At 38.2% G+C, this 16582-nt stretch overlaps 1 protein-coding gene across 5 annotated transcripts in view; it reads left to right on the forward strand.

The window, feature by feature from the left end:
* Nucleotides 1-16582, forward strand: part of COL14A1 (collagen type XIV alpha 1 chain) — a 242711-nt gene that overhangs the window by 94262 nt on the left and 131867 nt on the right. For 4 of the 5 annotated variants that reach the window (XM_068525322.1, XM_068525320.1, XM_068525324.1 and 1 more), the window contains exons 15-20: nucleotides 2778-2904; nucleotides 4333-4472; nucleotides 4959-5091; nucleotides 6436-6495; nucleotides 8101-8252; nucleotides 15392-15521. In XM_068525322.1, coding sequence (XP_068381423.1) covers nucleotides 2778-2904; nucleotides 4333-4472; nucleotides 4959-5091; nucleotides 6436-6495; nucleotides 8101-8252; nucleotides 15392-15521 — 742 coding nt within the window. The remainder of the gene's footprint in view (nucleotides 1-2777; nucleotides 2905-4332; nucleotides 4473-4958; nucleotides 5092-6435; nucleotides 6496-8100; nucleotides 8253-15391; nucleotides 15522-16582) is intronic. The other variant, XM_068525323.1, reaches the window with a different exon arrangement.

Here is a 16582-nt window from a genome sequence, read left to right on the forward strand (position 1 = left end):
CACCTAGTGCAAATTTTATAGAAAAAAATGTTGCCAAAGCCTGACCTATCAAATTGCAGAAAGAAGTCATCTCAGATAGCATGTACTGTGAAAAGATTTGGGGAAATGTGCAAACATGATGGAGAACTAAAGTGCTGCCATTTGAGTTTTATAAATGAAAGGCCACAGTTTTTAGACTCTGAGAGACAAGTCCAGTCCCCTACAGCAGTGACTCAACAACAGAGCCCAGAGCAGAGCCCAAGTCCCTCGTTCCTCATCAAGGATTCTGTTCATCCGTCCTAGAATAGGCTGAGGTGAAGTTTTTGCTAGATAGTTTGAAAAATTTTACTCAAAAATCGTTGCATAACAATGAATCATAGTCATTTGTTACCATTTTCCCAAATTCTTCTCTTACATCTTAAAAGTACTACCAATAAAATGAGTTCCAGAACTTAACCTAAAACATAATATGATAAAAAGTAAAAATAAATGATACCTAGAAGTTTTCATTTGATAAAATAAAATGATCAATAATTAATGCATAAAATATGGTCTGTTCAGCAGCAAATAAAATGCTTTTAATAAACTAGATCTTTTCAACAGATATATATATATATATCTGTTGAAAAAATATATATAAATATATATATTCAATATATAATGTTCAAAATACATATGCTTTTACATATATATATGTGTGTGTATATATATGTGTGTATATATATGTGTGTGTATATATGTGTGTATATATATATATATATATATATATATATATAAACATACACTTATATATAAGTATACCAAGGCCTAACTATTCATTCCAGTTAATAGTTTTATGTCTCCAGGAAAGTTGGTTAAGGTCTTTGGGCCTCAGCTTCCTCATTTGTAAAACAGTCATTATAAATACCTAGTGTTTGATGGGGGATACGGAGGCTAAATAAAACAATGAATGTAAGGTCCTTGACACATTATAACTGCTCAGTAAATCTTAGCCATTACGATTCAAAACAACAGAAAGCAATAGGAAATATAGTTTAGAAGAACATCTTGAACTCATATTGTAAGTATTTGTCTTTGCTGTGAGTTTAAATAATGGAGCCATACTGCAAATAGTATTTACAAACAGAGAATTTAGAGCGTGAAACACTTGTGTTTAAGGTTTAGGAACTAGCTGGCTTTCCCTTGGGCAAGTTCCTTAACTTTTCAGAGTCTCATTTTTCCCATCTTCCACTTAGGGGTAATAATGAGCTACCTTACAATGTTGTGGTAAGGATGTAAGTACAACTAATGCATGTAATGCATGAGATAACACCCAAACCAGAGTAAATATTAAATGCTAAGAATTACCCATAATATTATCAGGCCTAGATTCAGAAGAAGATAATACATATTTTCAATTAACTATTGCTGTGTAACCAACACCCTGGCTTAAAATAACAACCCATGATTATATAACTTGGGCAGGCTCAGCAGGGTCAGCTTGTCTCTGCTCCATGTGGTGTCAGCTAAGGTGACCCTTACATTCATCTGGGAACTTGACTGGGCTGGAACTTCCAAGATGACTTCAATCCATGTCTGGGGTGGCTGAAAAGGCTGGGGTTGGCTGGTCCTCTCTAGCAGAGTGGCTCAGAGTTCCAAAAACGTGAAAAGGGAAACTCCTTCCCCCAGGGCTGGCAATCTTTTTTTTTGACCTGAGGTCAATTCCTTCAAGATGTCTATGGTTTCTGGATTAACTCTTTGCTAGGATGAGCACCCCGCCCCCCTTTTTTTTAATCTCTTGTAAAATGGATCTTTGGTGCTTCCATCTCAGTTTTCATTTATGTATTCTATTCACTCAAAAAATATATATAATTCAACATACAGTAGCAAAGAAGCTAAACAAGGTCCTGACCTCAAGGGGCTTACACTCTATGCAGGAAATAATAAACATCTTCTACTAGGAAACAAAATAATTTCCGGCTGGGATGGGTGCTAGGGAGAAAACAAACAAGGGCAATGTTAGAGAATCACCCTACTGAGATACGTAGAAAAATGAACACCCCCATGAGGAGGTGAAATATAAGCACAGTCCTGACAGACGGTGAAGCCCTAATTTTGAAAAGAGCCAAGGAAATAGGGTCTCAGACAGAAAGAACTGCATGTGCAAAGGCCCTGAGGTGGGAAAGACGTGGAAAGAAAGTTGGTGTGTCTGACCAGGGATTTCTCTTTGTATGTGAAACTTACCAATTAAAAAATGTTGACTCTGGGAGGGAGATGCAAGAGGGAGGAGATATGGGAATATAAGTATATGTATAGCTGATTCACTTTGTTATAAAGCAGAAACTAACACACCATTGTAAAGCAATTATACTCCAATAAAGATGTTGACAAAAAAAATGTTGACTCATTGAAGAACCAAAATAACAGCAACTGTGCTCACCTTCTCCTCAATGGTTGCTCATCTATTTCACTCCTACAGAAGTTATTGTGCATGACTGGCTACTCCTAGCAAATCCGGCTGTAAACATTACATTTATTTGTATTAGCATTGCAGATTTTGTGTACTTCACTTTCTATATCTTTAATGAATGGAAATAATATTGGTTGCAACTATGTCATGAGAATTTACTGATAGGTATTCTATTTAAGGTTGTAAGGTTAGAAATGTGAATATCTAAATGGTTTTATAATGCAGTATCTCTTTTGCAGTACTTAACAGCTCTGCTGCCAGCCAAGTGAACTGCAGACAATAAAATGGCTTCTGCTTCCTGTATTTAGAGAGTATCTGATATAGCTCTTATGACTTCTTTCTTTTGCAGGTTGAGGTTGATCCTATTACTATGTTCCCTCTGAAGGGCTTGACACCCCTCACCGAGTATACTGTTGCCATTTTCTCCATCTATGATGAAGGACAGTCGGAGCCTCTGACTGGAATTTTTACCACAGGTAAGCCTTATTATGGTTTGAAAAGTTTCCAAGAGTAGCTGCATGGAAACCAGGAGCTGGAACAGCTTCTTCAATTGTGATTTTGAAGAGATTGCATTTTAATAGTTGTTTACTTTATAGTATTATTACCCAATGAACAATTAGGTGAGTAGAATGCCTACTGGCTAATTATTTTCTATCAAAGCAAGGGAAAGAGGGACAGGACCATCTAAGGTCAAAGGTCTCAGTTAAATAAAAGTGTGCATTGTTCTCTTCCTGACCTCACACTGTTTCTTTTGTTCTAGCGACATAAAATTTTCACGTTTCTTCCATTGATATATGTGTATATTAAGTTGAACTTCCAAAATTACAGCTCTCCAACAGTTTTTGACCTACAAAAAATGATGGTTTCATACCATTTAACCTAATACATCAATCTATAGCCAATAATGTATTTTCACACAGCTTGCAATATTAATACAACAATATGGGATATTTTAAATACTAAAATAAAAAATAAAGCATGAATGCATTTTTTTTTCCTTTCTATGTATACCCTGTAGTCAATAAATATAACTTCTTTCTGCCTCCTGGTGGAAAAATTCTATTGTTTGCTTTCTGGACCTATCATGAATTACACTTGGAAACAAATTTAGCGCTGTATTGAGGAGATGAGAAGGTAATTTGGAGAGAGATGAGAAATAAGCTGGACTGAGAAATAATATTCACAGAAAAAAGTTCAGTAATTTTGCAAAATCTCACAAGGGCTAACTGTAGTTGGAATTCTTACGGTATCCTGTGAAAGAGTTTTAAAATCTCTGATTTCATATAATAAAAATCAATGACTGACAGTTCATTTTGGGTGTAATTAGATGTTATGGTCTCTGTCATACATCCCAGAAGTGTGTAAGCAGTGAAATAATGGATGTCTGATAAATTATACTTCACTTCTGATGGCAGCCACATGTACAAGATTAAAAGGATGAACGTTCTTCTCTAGGATTTAACTTATCACTAGAGAGTGGTTTAGGCACGAAAGTGAATAAAGCTAAAAGTGACATTTCTCAGGCCTCTAGGGCATCATTTTGTTAACGTCTTCAAAATACTTGGAAAATAGTATCTTTGTAAAATAATGAATATGGCACTCTTATTTTCTATAGTTAATGAAAAGAGCCAAATAGAGAATCTAAGAGTTCTGGAAATTACTGGAAAACTGTAAAAATCTGCTGTGTCCCTGGTCTTCCTAACTTATACTGCGGGTAAATGCTGGAAACAGAAACATAAGCCCACACTGGACTAATTGGCGTTGCTTTCCCTGCTTCCATATGCTTTCCAAAAACAAGAGATTCGCCAGAGAGTCTTCTCTACCTGTGACCCTGGGGAGCTGCTTGAGTTATGGTTTTCTTACCTCCTCAGTTCCCTAACAAAATCTCCCTCCTTGGCTTACAGAGGAAGTTCCAGCCCAGCAATACTTGGAAATTGATGAGGTGACAACAGATAGTTTTAGAGTGACCTGGCATCCCCTCTCGGTTGATGAAGGGCAACACAAGTTGATGTGGATTCCAGTCTACGGTGGGAAGACTGAAGAAGTGAGTTGTCTGCGGCTGAAAATTAATCCAGGGCATTTTATCTGGAAGTGAATGCCCACTGCTGCATTTGAGTTGGTCTTTGTTTTAAGACAGATTGAGAATCCCAGAAGTAATTAATATTTTCCATGACCTGGAGTTTTATAGATGTCAAATCATATGACTTTTGTAAAATTAAAATGCATTTTTGCTAGGGCTTTAGTTATATATGTTATATATTTCCAGATTCTTTGATAGTCATAAATGAAATTTTTAAAAACTTCAAAAAAGGCCCCTTTTGCAATATTAATCGTTTATTTGCTGAGAGATTTGAAAAGAAAAAAGTCTCTGGTTTGACTTTAAAATTGAATTCAACGGCCCTGGAGTTGTTTATGCTTAGTCACTTCTTGCTTACACTTGGGATAACATCTTTCCTTTTTATTATTTTTTCTTAACTTTTTCCTATGTTATTCAAGTAAACCCAGTTACTAAGCACCAAATACTTTTCAGGTTGTCCTAAAAGAAGACCAAGACTCATATGTTATTGAAGGCCTGGAACCTGGCACTGAATATGAAGTTTCCCTCTTGGCTGTACTGGATGGTGGAAGTGAGACTGAGGTGGTGACTGCCGTTGGGACCACACGTAAGTCTTGGTCAGGCCAAGATGGACTTCACAAGCTCCGACCATTTATTCTGACACACTCTTCACGCCACCAGGTTCCCTGCACATCAGCCTTATTCCTGGCTACAGAGGCTTTGTCCCTAGAACTCTTCATACATCTTTACCTTTAATGAAAGCAATATGCAGAGCATCTTATTAGACTCCTATTCTATCATCACCTAAAGTCAGGGACCATATCGGTCTTGTTCACCATTATGTCCGCAACACTTAGCACAGTTCTTGGCATATTTTAACTGTGCAATGAATATTTGTTGAATGGAGGAATGGATGGATGGATGGATGGATGGATAAATGGATGGATGGATGGATAGATGGATGGATGGATGGATGAAATAAGTTATAAATGAGCAAACAAATAAATGTAGGGCAAAAATGTCCAAGAGTTTCTGGAATTTCCCAAGTTGATCTTGGTTCCAAGAAACCACAAAATTCACTTGCTGATTCATTTATCCCTTCATTTTTTAAATATGAGGTATTAACCACATATTAAATTGTCTTTGATTGGGTTCCCTGGAACCAGATTCTGAAGTAGAAAATTGCATCCAGAAGGTTTATTGAAGAGTGTAGTTGGGAGATACATCTGTAAGGAAATAGGACCTAGGGAGAAGCTAAAACGGAGCCCTCAGCTAATTCTATTAGAAATTCTGGACCTGGTATGACCCTTCTGAGTGATCCCAAGTTGAGTCAAAGGGGCTGGGCCTTTCTATCCCTGCATCCCCAGTGATTGGAGGCAGGCCGTCCCCTGACAGAGTCTGCAACTCCAGGCAAAGCAATTCCCAGAGCTCTGAGCCATTGGCAACCTGTACTCCAGAAGCTGCTGGATGAGTATGCTGATGAGGAGGGCATCTAGGCGGAGCACCGCACAGCAGCTCCATCCACTGGTTGCCCAGGGTGGATACGAGAAATAGCAGATGCACTTCCTATTGTCTTCCTTGCTGGTCCTGTTTGGCAGCCCCTTTACAACTTGATCTACAGCACTGTTTAATTTCCTTTCATCACCATGGTTATGCCCCATTTCAAAGTAACTGGGAGGTTTCACAATTTTATAGATGTAATTCAAATGTTTATATGAAGGCTGGTATCTGTGATTAGAAACTAACTTCTTTGGGTTTGTTTCCTTATCTGTGGAATAGATACAATGTCTGCCTTACAACTCACTTCTCTCTTGCAACCATGGTCAAGGTTGTTGTGAGAAACAAGTGACATGATATAGGTGAACTTTTCCTTGAAAACTACAAAATGCTATACACTAATGTATACAGTCATCATCATTACAGAATTTTAAAGTGAGGAATATGTTTTTAGTTGACAGTGTTTGGACAGAACCGCCTACGACCGAAGCACCTACCAGGCCTGTGACATCAGGTAAGGACAAATAGAAGCCTGTTTACCCCTAAGAAAAGTTTGATTTAAACAGAAGTTATATTATCCCAGTTTTATTTGATTTATATGATTGATTAGGAACAGGGCATACCAGTTCAGATTTCACTCCCCTCGGAGCTCTCAACCTCTTCTTATCCCTAAATGCTAATTGGTCTTCTAGTCTACTAATCAATATCACTGTGGTACTCTCTATTTTTCCCATCTTTGTTTTGAATTCCCATCTAATCTTTTAGAGGACGTTAGTATCCAGCCCCAGGAGTCTCTGCCCTACTCTTGATCTCAGTGCCTTCTCCTACTGCGCTCTGTTGAGAATTATTCATATCATAGTTTCCATGCATTTCTGTGGGTAACTGAGCCGTGGCTGGTGTATTGGTCTTCCTACATCAGCTATTTTCTCTCTCAGCTTAACTCTCCCCTCCATTATAATATACCTCCCAACTAGTTGTCACAGTCAACTAGATAAAACAAGTTTGATGATATTTATTTCTTGACCTAAAACCTTTCAGTGAATCTCCAATACCATTCATTTATTCATGCGTTCACTGATTCATTCATTCTTCAGTTAACCTTTACTGAGCCCTTCTTTGTGACCCCACATCTCTTTATCATAACATACAAGATGCTTCCTGACTGGGTTCTGCTTCCCTTCCTGGCCTCAACCATATGTTTCATGCTTTCCCCATATCCTCCTACCATCTAGAACTCCTAACCCTGAAGGTGAGATGTTGCATTCTGTACCTACAGCCCAGTAGGTAAAGTTTTGCCAGATAAATGTCACTCTCCTGTCTCCTCTGTGACACTTTCACTATTTTTGTCGACTGTAAATCATTGTATGTCTTAAAGGCCTAACCAGTCTGACATACAGGAAAAGCTCAATGAACGTTTGCTGAATGAATGAATAAATGAATGAAGAGAAGAAAGAGTCCATGGAGATGGACAGAATGAAAGCAAGTTGGCACAAGAGGGAGAAGAAAAAATGGGACAAATGAGAGAGCAGTCACTTTGGGAGATGAAAAGGAACGTGTCAGAGAAAACGAGTGAAGGAGTGTGGACAGATCTCAGAGAAAGGATGAAATCCATGTGGCCTGAGTGGGTAGAGGCAGCCCTGGTGGGAGATTTGTGCTTTGAGTGACAACTGTTAAAACAGAAATGGGGGAGCAGGTGATGGGATGTGTGTTGGACGCTGGATTGCACGCCGAGGTTGACCACATTTGGTCCCTCATGCCCACTTCCAGCTCAGCCCTAATGTGACGTTCTCACAGTCGTGCCCCTCTTTGGGTTCCCCTTCTGGTTTCCTAGTCCAAGGGCTGCTCCCCAGTTCCCCTTCCTAGTGTATATACAGAGCTGGTGGTTTGAGGGATCCATGATCTCACCTTGAAAGCATCTCTTAAGCCCATTTTTGTTTGCTACCTGTAGGTATCATGGCTCTCTATTAACTACAGCCGAGTTGTTCTCGCTTCCCCTGGGTCTACATGGTAGAGATACATTAAATGATACTTGTTGTCATGTCCACAAATCATCTCTGTAGCTCATTTTGAAATATGATGGATGAAAAGTTCCTTAAATACTTGGTTGTGTTTATTTCAGTTTTCCGCACAGGAGTCAGAAACCTGGTTGTAGATGATGAAACCACTTCTAGCCTGCGGGTAGAATGGGACATTTCAGACAGCAGTGTGCAGCAGTTCAGGGTGACCTACCTGACTGCTCAAGGGGACCCTGCCGAAGAAGTGGTAGGAACGGTCTGTATAAATACAGCTGACTAGCAACTCCACAAGCTTCCTGACTAACCAGGCTAATGAGACTATTTCCCGAGATTAATGCAAGCTTTACTGCTCATTTCTTCACTTCTCTGGAAACTAATGTTTTTGCTTGATCCAAACTTAACAACTGGTTTCCTGATGACTTTCTGTCTCTGAAACGTGCTCCACATACAACCTGCTTTAAATTGATAAAGCATCTCAACCTTCTTTACCGCTTTGCTTCTGTTGCCTTGACAACTTGTTAGAGCACAAAAATTGGGTCATAAGTAGTCCATTATACACTTGTCTGTGTGTGTGGGTATATGTGTGTGTGTGTGTGTGTATACTTTTGATATGTAAATTTTTAATATATAAAGTTCTTTTATTTATTTATTTATTTTGGTTGTGTTGCATCTTCGTTGCTGCGCGTGGGCTTTCTCTAGTTGTGGTGAGCAGGGGCTACTCTTCATTGCAGTGCGCAGGGCTTCTCATTGCGGTGGCTTCTTTTGTTGTGGAGCACGGGCTCTAGGCATGCGGGCTTAGTAGTTGTGGCTCGTGGGCTCTAGAGCGCAGGCTCAGTAGTTGTGGCATTTGGGCTTAGTTGCTCCGTGGCATGTGGGGTCTTCCCGGACCAGGGATTGCACCCGTTTCCCCTGCATTGGCAGGCGGATTCTTAACCACTGCAGCACCAGGGAAGTCCAATATATAAAATTCTGTATATATATATATACACATATATAACTTTTTTGCCCTTGGGAATCTGATTAAAAGTTTTTAAATGAAGCGTAACTCAAGGGTCTTCTTTATGCAGTTGAAGTGTTCCTAATGAAATGCCGCCCATTAACAAATAGTTGTATTTTTCACTGACATTGACTCTCTTTGAGCAGATTTATAGTCATTTCTAATGTATTCTTAATCACGAGTGTCTCCCTGTGGGATTTAGATTTTTATGTGTTGAGTTTTCTTTAAGTTGTTTCATCTATATTTGTTTTTCTCTATTGAAAACCTGGGTAGACTCTTTTTTATTAAGAAATAAAGTTTTTATTTTTTAAAATTAAAAAAACTTTATACAGTTTTTAAAGGTTAGTTTCCATTTACAGCTATTACAAAATATTGGCTATATTCCCCATTTTGTATAATATATCCTTGAGCCTATCTTACACCCAATAGTTTGTGCCTCTAACTCCCCACCTCCCCACCTCTCCCCACTGGTAACTACCAGTTTGTTCTCTATATCTGTGAGTCTGCTTCTTTTTTGTTTTATTCACTAGTTTGTTGTATTTTTTAGATTCCACATATAAGTGATATCATACAGTATTTGTCTTTCTCTGTCTGACTTATTTCACTTAGCATAATGCCCTCCAAGTCCATCCAAGTTGTCACAAATGGCAAGATTTCATTCTGTTTTTATGGCTGAGTAATATTCCATTGTGTATATGTACCACATTTTATTTATCCATTCATTTGTTGATGGACGCTTAGGTTGTTTCCATATCTTGGCAATTGTAGGTAGTGCTGCTCTCAACATTGTGGTGCATGTATCTTTTTGAATTAGTGTTTTTGGAAAAGTTGGGTACACTCTTAATCATGGCCTTCCCATGTTTTCTTTATTTACACCATACCATTCCTTTTACTCTAGAACCTGAAAATTGTTTCCTAGGCACACTTCCCATCAGACCCAATAACTCCGGTTTGTATCCAAGAGAAATTTTTCCTTTTAGTTATGAAATATGCTTTATTTAGCTTCATTAGTTGCATTTCTTTCCCTCTGCTGCATTATATTTATGACACTCTAGGAAAGAAATCTCCAAATACATTATTGCTCAAGAATAGCATTATTATCCTTTCTTCCTTTTCCTTACTTATAAAGCCTTTGGTGGCAAATTATTTGTATCTGTATGACATCAATACATAAACAATGGTTTGAGCTCAAGAGTCTCTCAGGAAAGTACTTAATTTCAAGCTGATGGATGAATCATCATAGAACACAATGATAACACAATGGGAAATAACCACGTCCACTGTGAATAACCAGAAGGTCCATGAAATTGGTCTGGAAGTACTTTTGGAAAATTAATGGACACTTGAACAAAATAGGTTGAATTATAAATTCACTCGGATCATAGATTTCAAATAATCCATGATTGGAAAATTCAAAAAAATTAAAATTGTGCTTAGCCGTGGTAACTAAAGATATAATTTGGATGTTTTATTTTCCCTGTTATTGCCCTCATATTTTAACTTAGTCCCTAAAATGAAACCCATAAAAACTTCCCAGAGTGAGAGTTTTGTTTTGGTTTTTGTTTCTACTCTTACCAAGAAACACATTAAGCTTCTTGCTAAATTATTCCCGCTAATTTGGAATGAGTCACAGTTTAATCTTGTGCACGCACTTATAAGCTATGCAAGGTAAAATAATAATAATATTTACTTTGGATTATCTCTAGATAATTTTCCCTTTGCTAGTTTCTTTCATTTCACACTGTTTATTTTGAAACAAACTTGGACACCTAGATGAAGGAAAAACGATCAAAAGTCTTCAACACACATGTGCCCCAGTTAAACAAACCCTTAATAAAAATGAAAAATATTGATAACTTTGATGGTGATTATTTACCGTGCAGAAATATTTTTGCTACACAGAGAAAGTACTTTAGAATTCTTTAACTCTCAAACCCCTATAGTGAATTCCAATGAAATTGGACTTGTGCACTCTTAATTTACAGGCATATTTTCAGGGACTCAACTGAGGAATAATTGAGAATTTATATCTCAGTGTTTTATGAAATGTTACTACTATGTAAATGTAATGTATTATTATTACTGGAGACAGAAAGTGCATGCATCTAGATTTAGATTATAGAACCAACATAGGTCAGGAACATGAAGATCTATATTCACTCCCACACAGCAAATGCATATCTTAAATATTTTCTTTTTTTTTGTTTTTTTATTGAAGTATAATTGATTTACAATGTGTTAATTTCTGCTGTACAGCAAAGTGATTCAGTTATACATATATATATACTATATATACATTCTTTTTTTAAATATTCTTATCCATTATGGTTTATCATCACAGTGCTATACAGTAGGACCTTGTTGTTTATCCATTATGTATATAATAACTTCATCTGCTAACCCCAATCCCCCACTTGACTCCTCCCCCAACCCCTTCCCCTTGGCAACCACCAGTCTGTTCTCAATGTCCGTGACTCTTGTTTCTGTTTTGTAGACAGGTTCAACCAAATGAATATCTTAAAATAATGATGCAGGCAGGGAAAGACAGATGGCTAAAACATATTACAAAAGTGAGAAAGGAAATGTGTCTGGATAAGAGAAATGCCTCTTACCATCGTTCCAAATTTTCCTTAACTATAAAAGCTGATTAAATTTACCTGAGGAAATGATAAGCTAGAGTATTGAAGTTGGAGAATAGTATAGGTATATTGTAAACCAAAGTCAGGCTTTAATATATATAAAGCAAGGGGAATTAAATTTACTTTTCCAATTGAGGTTAAGTGAAGTTATTTCTGTATTTTCTAAGCATAATCAAATCTACCAAATATTCCCAATAAAAAGCTTTTGAACTCTTAGAAAGTAAAACCCCCTGTCAAATATTTCATAAAGATTGACTTTCAACTCTGATCAGAAATATGGAGACGTAGTAATGACGTTGCCCTGAATTTTGTTGTCAGGGGAGGGAGGTCTCACATATCTTTATTTGTGAAAGGCCGATCAGAATTCCAGGCTTTTCTAGAACCTACATGTAAAAATCTAAAACCATGTCCTGAATTCTGCGTTGCAAGAAATGTTCTAGAGTAGGGAAACTCAGAATGTGGCTCAGTCTCTGACAAGATAAGTTCAGGTATTAAGATTAAGCTTAGAAACGTTTACAGCAATCTGACATTGCTGGAACATCCAAGAATATGACCGTATTTTCTGGCGATTTTGTTTTATTGTATTTTATAAAAATATTGGTCGTCAGGGACTGGGATTAAAACATAACAGCACTAACCCTACCTAGTCTTTCACCATAGAAGGCATGAAAATCACTGTGTAGAAACAGAACTTGCTAAGACAGGAACAAACTGAGATGTGGGGAATCCTCTTTCTACTGTGGAAACAGCTTGCTGGATGGGATCCAGGCTGCTCTGAAGAGCTCTGGGCAATAATGGAGCCAGACATGAAGTAGCATTTCTGAAAAAATTAAAAACATGAAGTTCACTGGTTAGATTTGCACGTCATTTACCCATGAGCATCTTTTATAGAATTGTTTTCTCAACAAAACCACCATCTGCTATGACCTGTAGCATCTGTTTTTAGTGGACACCCATCTTTTTTTTTTTTTTAATTTTATTTGAGTATAGTTGATTTACACTGTTGTGTTAGTTTCAGGTGTACAGCAAAGTGATTCAGTTATACATATATATATATTCATTCTTTTTTAGATTCTTTTCCCTTGTTGGTTATCTATTTTATATATAGTAGTGTGTGTATGTTAACCTCAAGCTCCTAATTTATCCCTTCCCCCCTGCCATGTTTCCCCTTTGGTAACCGTAAGTTTGTTTTCGAAATCTGTGAGTCTTTCTATTTTGTAAATAGGTTCATTTATATCATTTTTAAAAGTTAGATTCCACATGTGAGTTATGTCATATAATATTTGTCTTTCTCTGTCTGACTTAACTTCACTTAGTATGATAATCTCTAGGTCCATCCATGTTGCTGCAAATGGCATTATTTCATTCTTTTTTATGGCTGAGTAATATTCCATTATATATACGTACCACATCCTCTTTATCCATTCTTCTGTCGATGGACATTTAGGTTGCTTCCATGTCCTTGCTATTGTAAATAGTGCTGCAATGAACATTGGAGTGCGTGTATCTTTTTGAATTATGGTTTTATCTGGATATATGCCAAGGAGTGGGATTGCTGGATCATATGGTAGCTTTATTTTTAGTTTTTTAAGAAACCTCCATACTGTTCTCCATAGTGGTTGAACCAATTTACATTCCCAATAACACTTTGGGAGGGTTCCCTTTTCTCCTCACCCTCTCCAGCACTTATTATTTGTAGACTTCTTGATGATGGCCATTCTGACAGGTGTGAGGTGATACCTTATTGTAGTTTTGATTTGCAGTTCTCTGATAATTAGTGATGTTGAGCATCTTTTTATGTGCTATTTGGCCATCTGTATGTCTTTTTTTGGAGAAGTGTATATTTAGATCTTCTGAGTGGGCACCTATCTTTACCTTGCTTTGTGCAAACAAGCAGAGGTCAAGTAGAAGGAACTTTGCATGCCCAAGAGGAGGTTTACATTTTATTCTTGGGAATGAGTATCATCAGGATAAAGAGGTTTGCGGAGAGCAGTCAGGTGGAGTAGAGGGCAGTGATTTAAAAAAGGCTCAGGCCAGATATTCAGGATTTCAATATGGCTTTTTTTTTTTTTTAACCCAATAGCTATGTGGGTCTCAGTTTCCCCATCTGTAAAATGAGTGTAATCATACTTCTTATCTCAAAAGGTTGTGGTGAAGAGTAACTGAATTACTACATTAGAATACTTAGAGTAGTACTTGGCAGAGGGCTATTATTATAAACCACAGCAACTACTACCTGGCAAGCTAAAAATGAGCCCTCCAGAATGGTCCCATTGCTTTTCGGTACCCTACAGGCTAAATTTGATTGGTTCCAAGGCCGTGTGCTTCTCAGTTTGAGGGATGACCTTATTTAAGGAACATCATCGTGGGTGGTTTGCTAGGCAGACAGCTTGGAACAAATGCCCAGGCTCTGGGCTCCAGAGGGTTATATTGAAAAGAAATGCCCTAAAGGAAGCTGCATGGATAGGCTAAGACAAGACAGGGCAACCACAGTTCTTTCTTTACAAGTTCTTAATGCCAGGGTTATCTAACTCATTTTAGAATAAAACAGAGCTCCTTTTATAAAATCTCCCTCCCAGGACTACATCAGTACCATCCTGTGTATTTCAGTGTCGTTTCACATGAGGAGCAAAATCATATTAATCTAATATAAATCACTTAATTCAGACTTCCTTTTTCATATTAAAAAAAAAAACCCTGCTTTTAGAGCTTAGCAATATCTTAGCAACAGCTGCTTCTGAGTTCAACTCGAGGCTTTCGAGGGCTTATTCCATGATTTATAGGTTCCTTCCCTCATCCAGAAGTAGACAGCATGCCCTTTGCCTGCTGGCATTTTACCCAGCTCTTGAATCCAAAAGCATCTACAGCTGTCCCAGTCTTGTGACTCCCTTAAATGCATTTGGGTCAGTTCTTACAACCTAACATTTTTTCCAGCCATGATTAAGTCTTTTAAATGGCCCAGAGATGTGCCAGCATCTAACTGCTGAAACCTAGGCAGAAAGTTTTGTGGTTTTAGTATTGAGAACATGTGGCTTTTCTGGTCCACATATTCTTTTAGAGATGCCAGGATTTGCACTGCTGAGCCACATGGAACATTACACTGATGCTTGAGTGGTGTCCACCCCATTGCTGCATTTTATTTTTTGCAGCCTTTAGAGTCAGAGGAATGGTGATTTCAGATTGAGGAAGACATCTCCTTTCAGAAATAAAAAAGCTGCGACATTTTTTAGTGTCATCGGTAAATATCTTTCAACTCGGAAATCTTGGATTTCATGTGTGGTAATGTTGTTCTTGGCTAGCATCCAACCCTTTCTAAAATACTGGGATTAGATGATCTCTGAAAGGGAAAGAATGGAAGGCTGAATTTTCAAAATGATTTTAAGTAGAATCAAATGTGATATGCAGGCTAGATTATAGAATGAACACTCCTAAGCCATAAACACCTGCTTTCCAAAAGGAAGATTATTCTCTCTTCTGGCTGCTTTACAAATACTGAAAAGATGTTGAGAGAAGACTACCCCTTAGGGCTTAAGAGCTTCAAATTTAAGCCTTCCGTATTAGTGATTAGAAACTAAGGGGTGTTCCGAGGGGAATTTCAGAGAGAAATGCTTTTGCATGGATGCCCTTCTTTCTTATCATCACCCTCCAAGCGCATCTCCTTGCTTCTAATTATTTCAACGTGCCTACAGTCCCACCGCGTTAGTAGAGCAGCAGGAATGAAAGTCTTACTAAGACCACGTCCTTTGCTTTTCTCTTCAGGTTATGGTGCCTGGAAGCCAGAACAATCTCCTTCTGAAGAATCTGCTTTCCGATACTGAATACAAAGTCACAGTGACTCCCATTTACGATGATGGAGAAGGGGTCAGTGTCTCTGCCCCTGGAAAAACCTGTGAGTGAAGCTTTCCCCCTGTGGTCACTAGCTGACTAATTAGGTGAAAATGCTTGTCCTGTGTAATGCAACCCGCCCGGGTAGCCGCAGTGCAGCGGGGTGAAAAGAGCAAAAATGGTTTGGAGAGAGAAAATCCGTTTGAATTCTGTCTTCACACATTCAAGCTGCGTGACTTTGAGCAAGTTGTTTCACTGCTCAGGGCTTCCGTTTTCTTGTCTCTAAAACCTAAGACTTAAAAAACAACTACATCTTACTCCTCCAGCATCGAATTCATCCCAAGTCCTGCTGAGTCTCTAAGATACATTCTACGTGCCTGTCCACTTTCTCTTCGTCTAACTGCTCCACCCCAATCCAAGCCACACTCTCCCACTCGAATGAGTCTTCCTGCTTCCATTCTTGGATCCTTTATTCTCCTCACAGCAGCCTGAGAAGCTTTTTAAAATATAAATGATCTCATGTCACACCTCCATTCCAAGCCACCCAACAGCTTCCCATTGTACTCGGGATAAAATCTAATGTCCTGTCATACAGAGTGAAGTAAGTCAGAAAGAGAAAAACAAATACAGTATGTTAACACATATATATGGAATCTAAGGAAAAAAAAAAAAGGTCATGAAGAACCTAGTGGCAAGACGGGAATAAAGACACAGACCTACTAGAGAATGGACTTGAGGATATGGGGAGGGGGAAGGGTAAGATGTGACAAAGCGAGAGCGTGGCATGGACATATATACACTACCAAACGTATAATAGATAGCTAGTGGGAAGCAGCCGCATAGCACAGGGAGGTCAGCTCTGTGCTTTGTGATCACCTAGAGGGGTGGGATAGGAAGGGTGGGAGGGAGGGAGATGCAAGAGGGAAGAGATATGGGAACATATGTATATGTATAACTGATTCACTTTGTTATAAAGCAGAAACTAACACACCACTGTAAAGCAATTATACTCCAATAAAGGTGTTAAAAATATATATATAAATGATCTCATGTCACACTTCCATTTCAAGCCACCCAACAGCTTCCCATTGTATGCGGGATAAAATCTAATGTCCTTCCCACGGC

Source organism: Eschrichtius robustus, chromosome 17, assembly GCF_028021215.1.
Source record: "Eschrichtius robustus isolate mEscRob2 chromosome 17, mEscRob2.pri, whole genome shotgun sequence".
NCBI lineage: Eukaryota > Metazoa > Chordata > Mammalia > Artiodactyla > Eschrichtiidae > Eschrichtius > Eschrichtius robustus.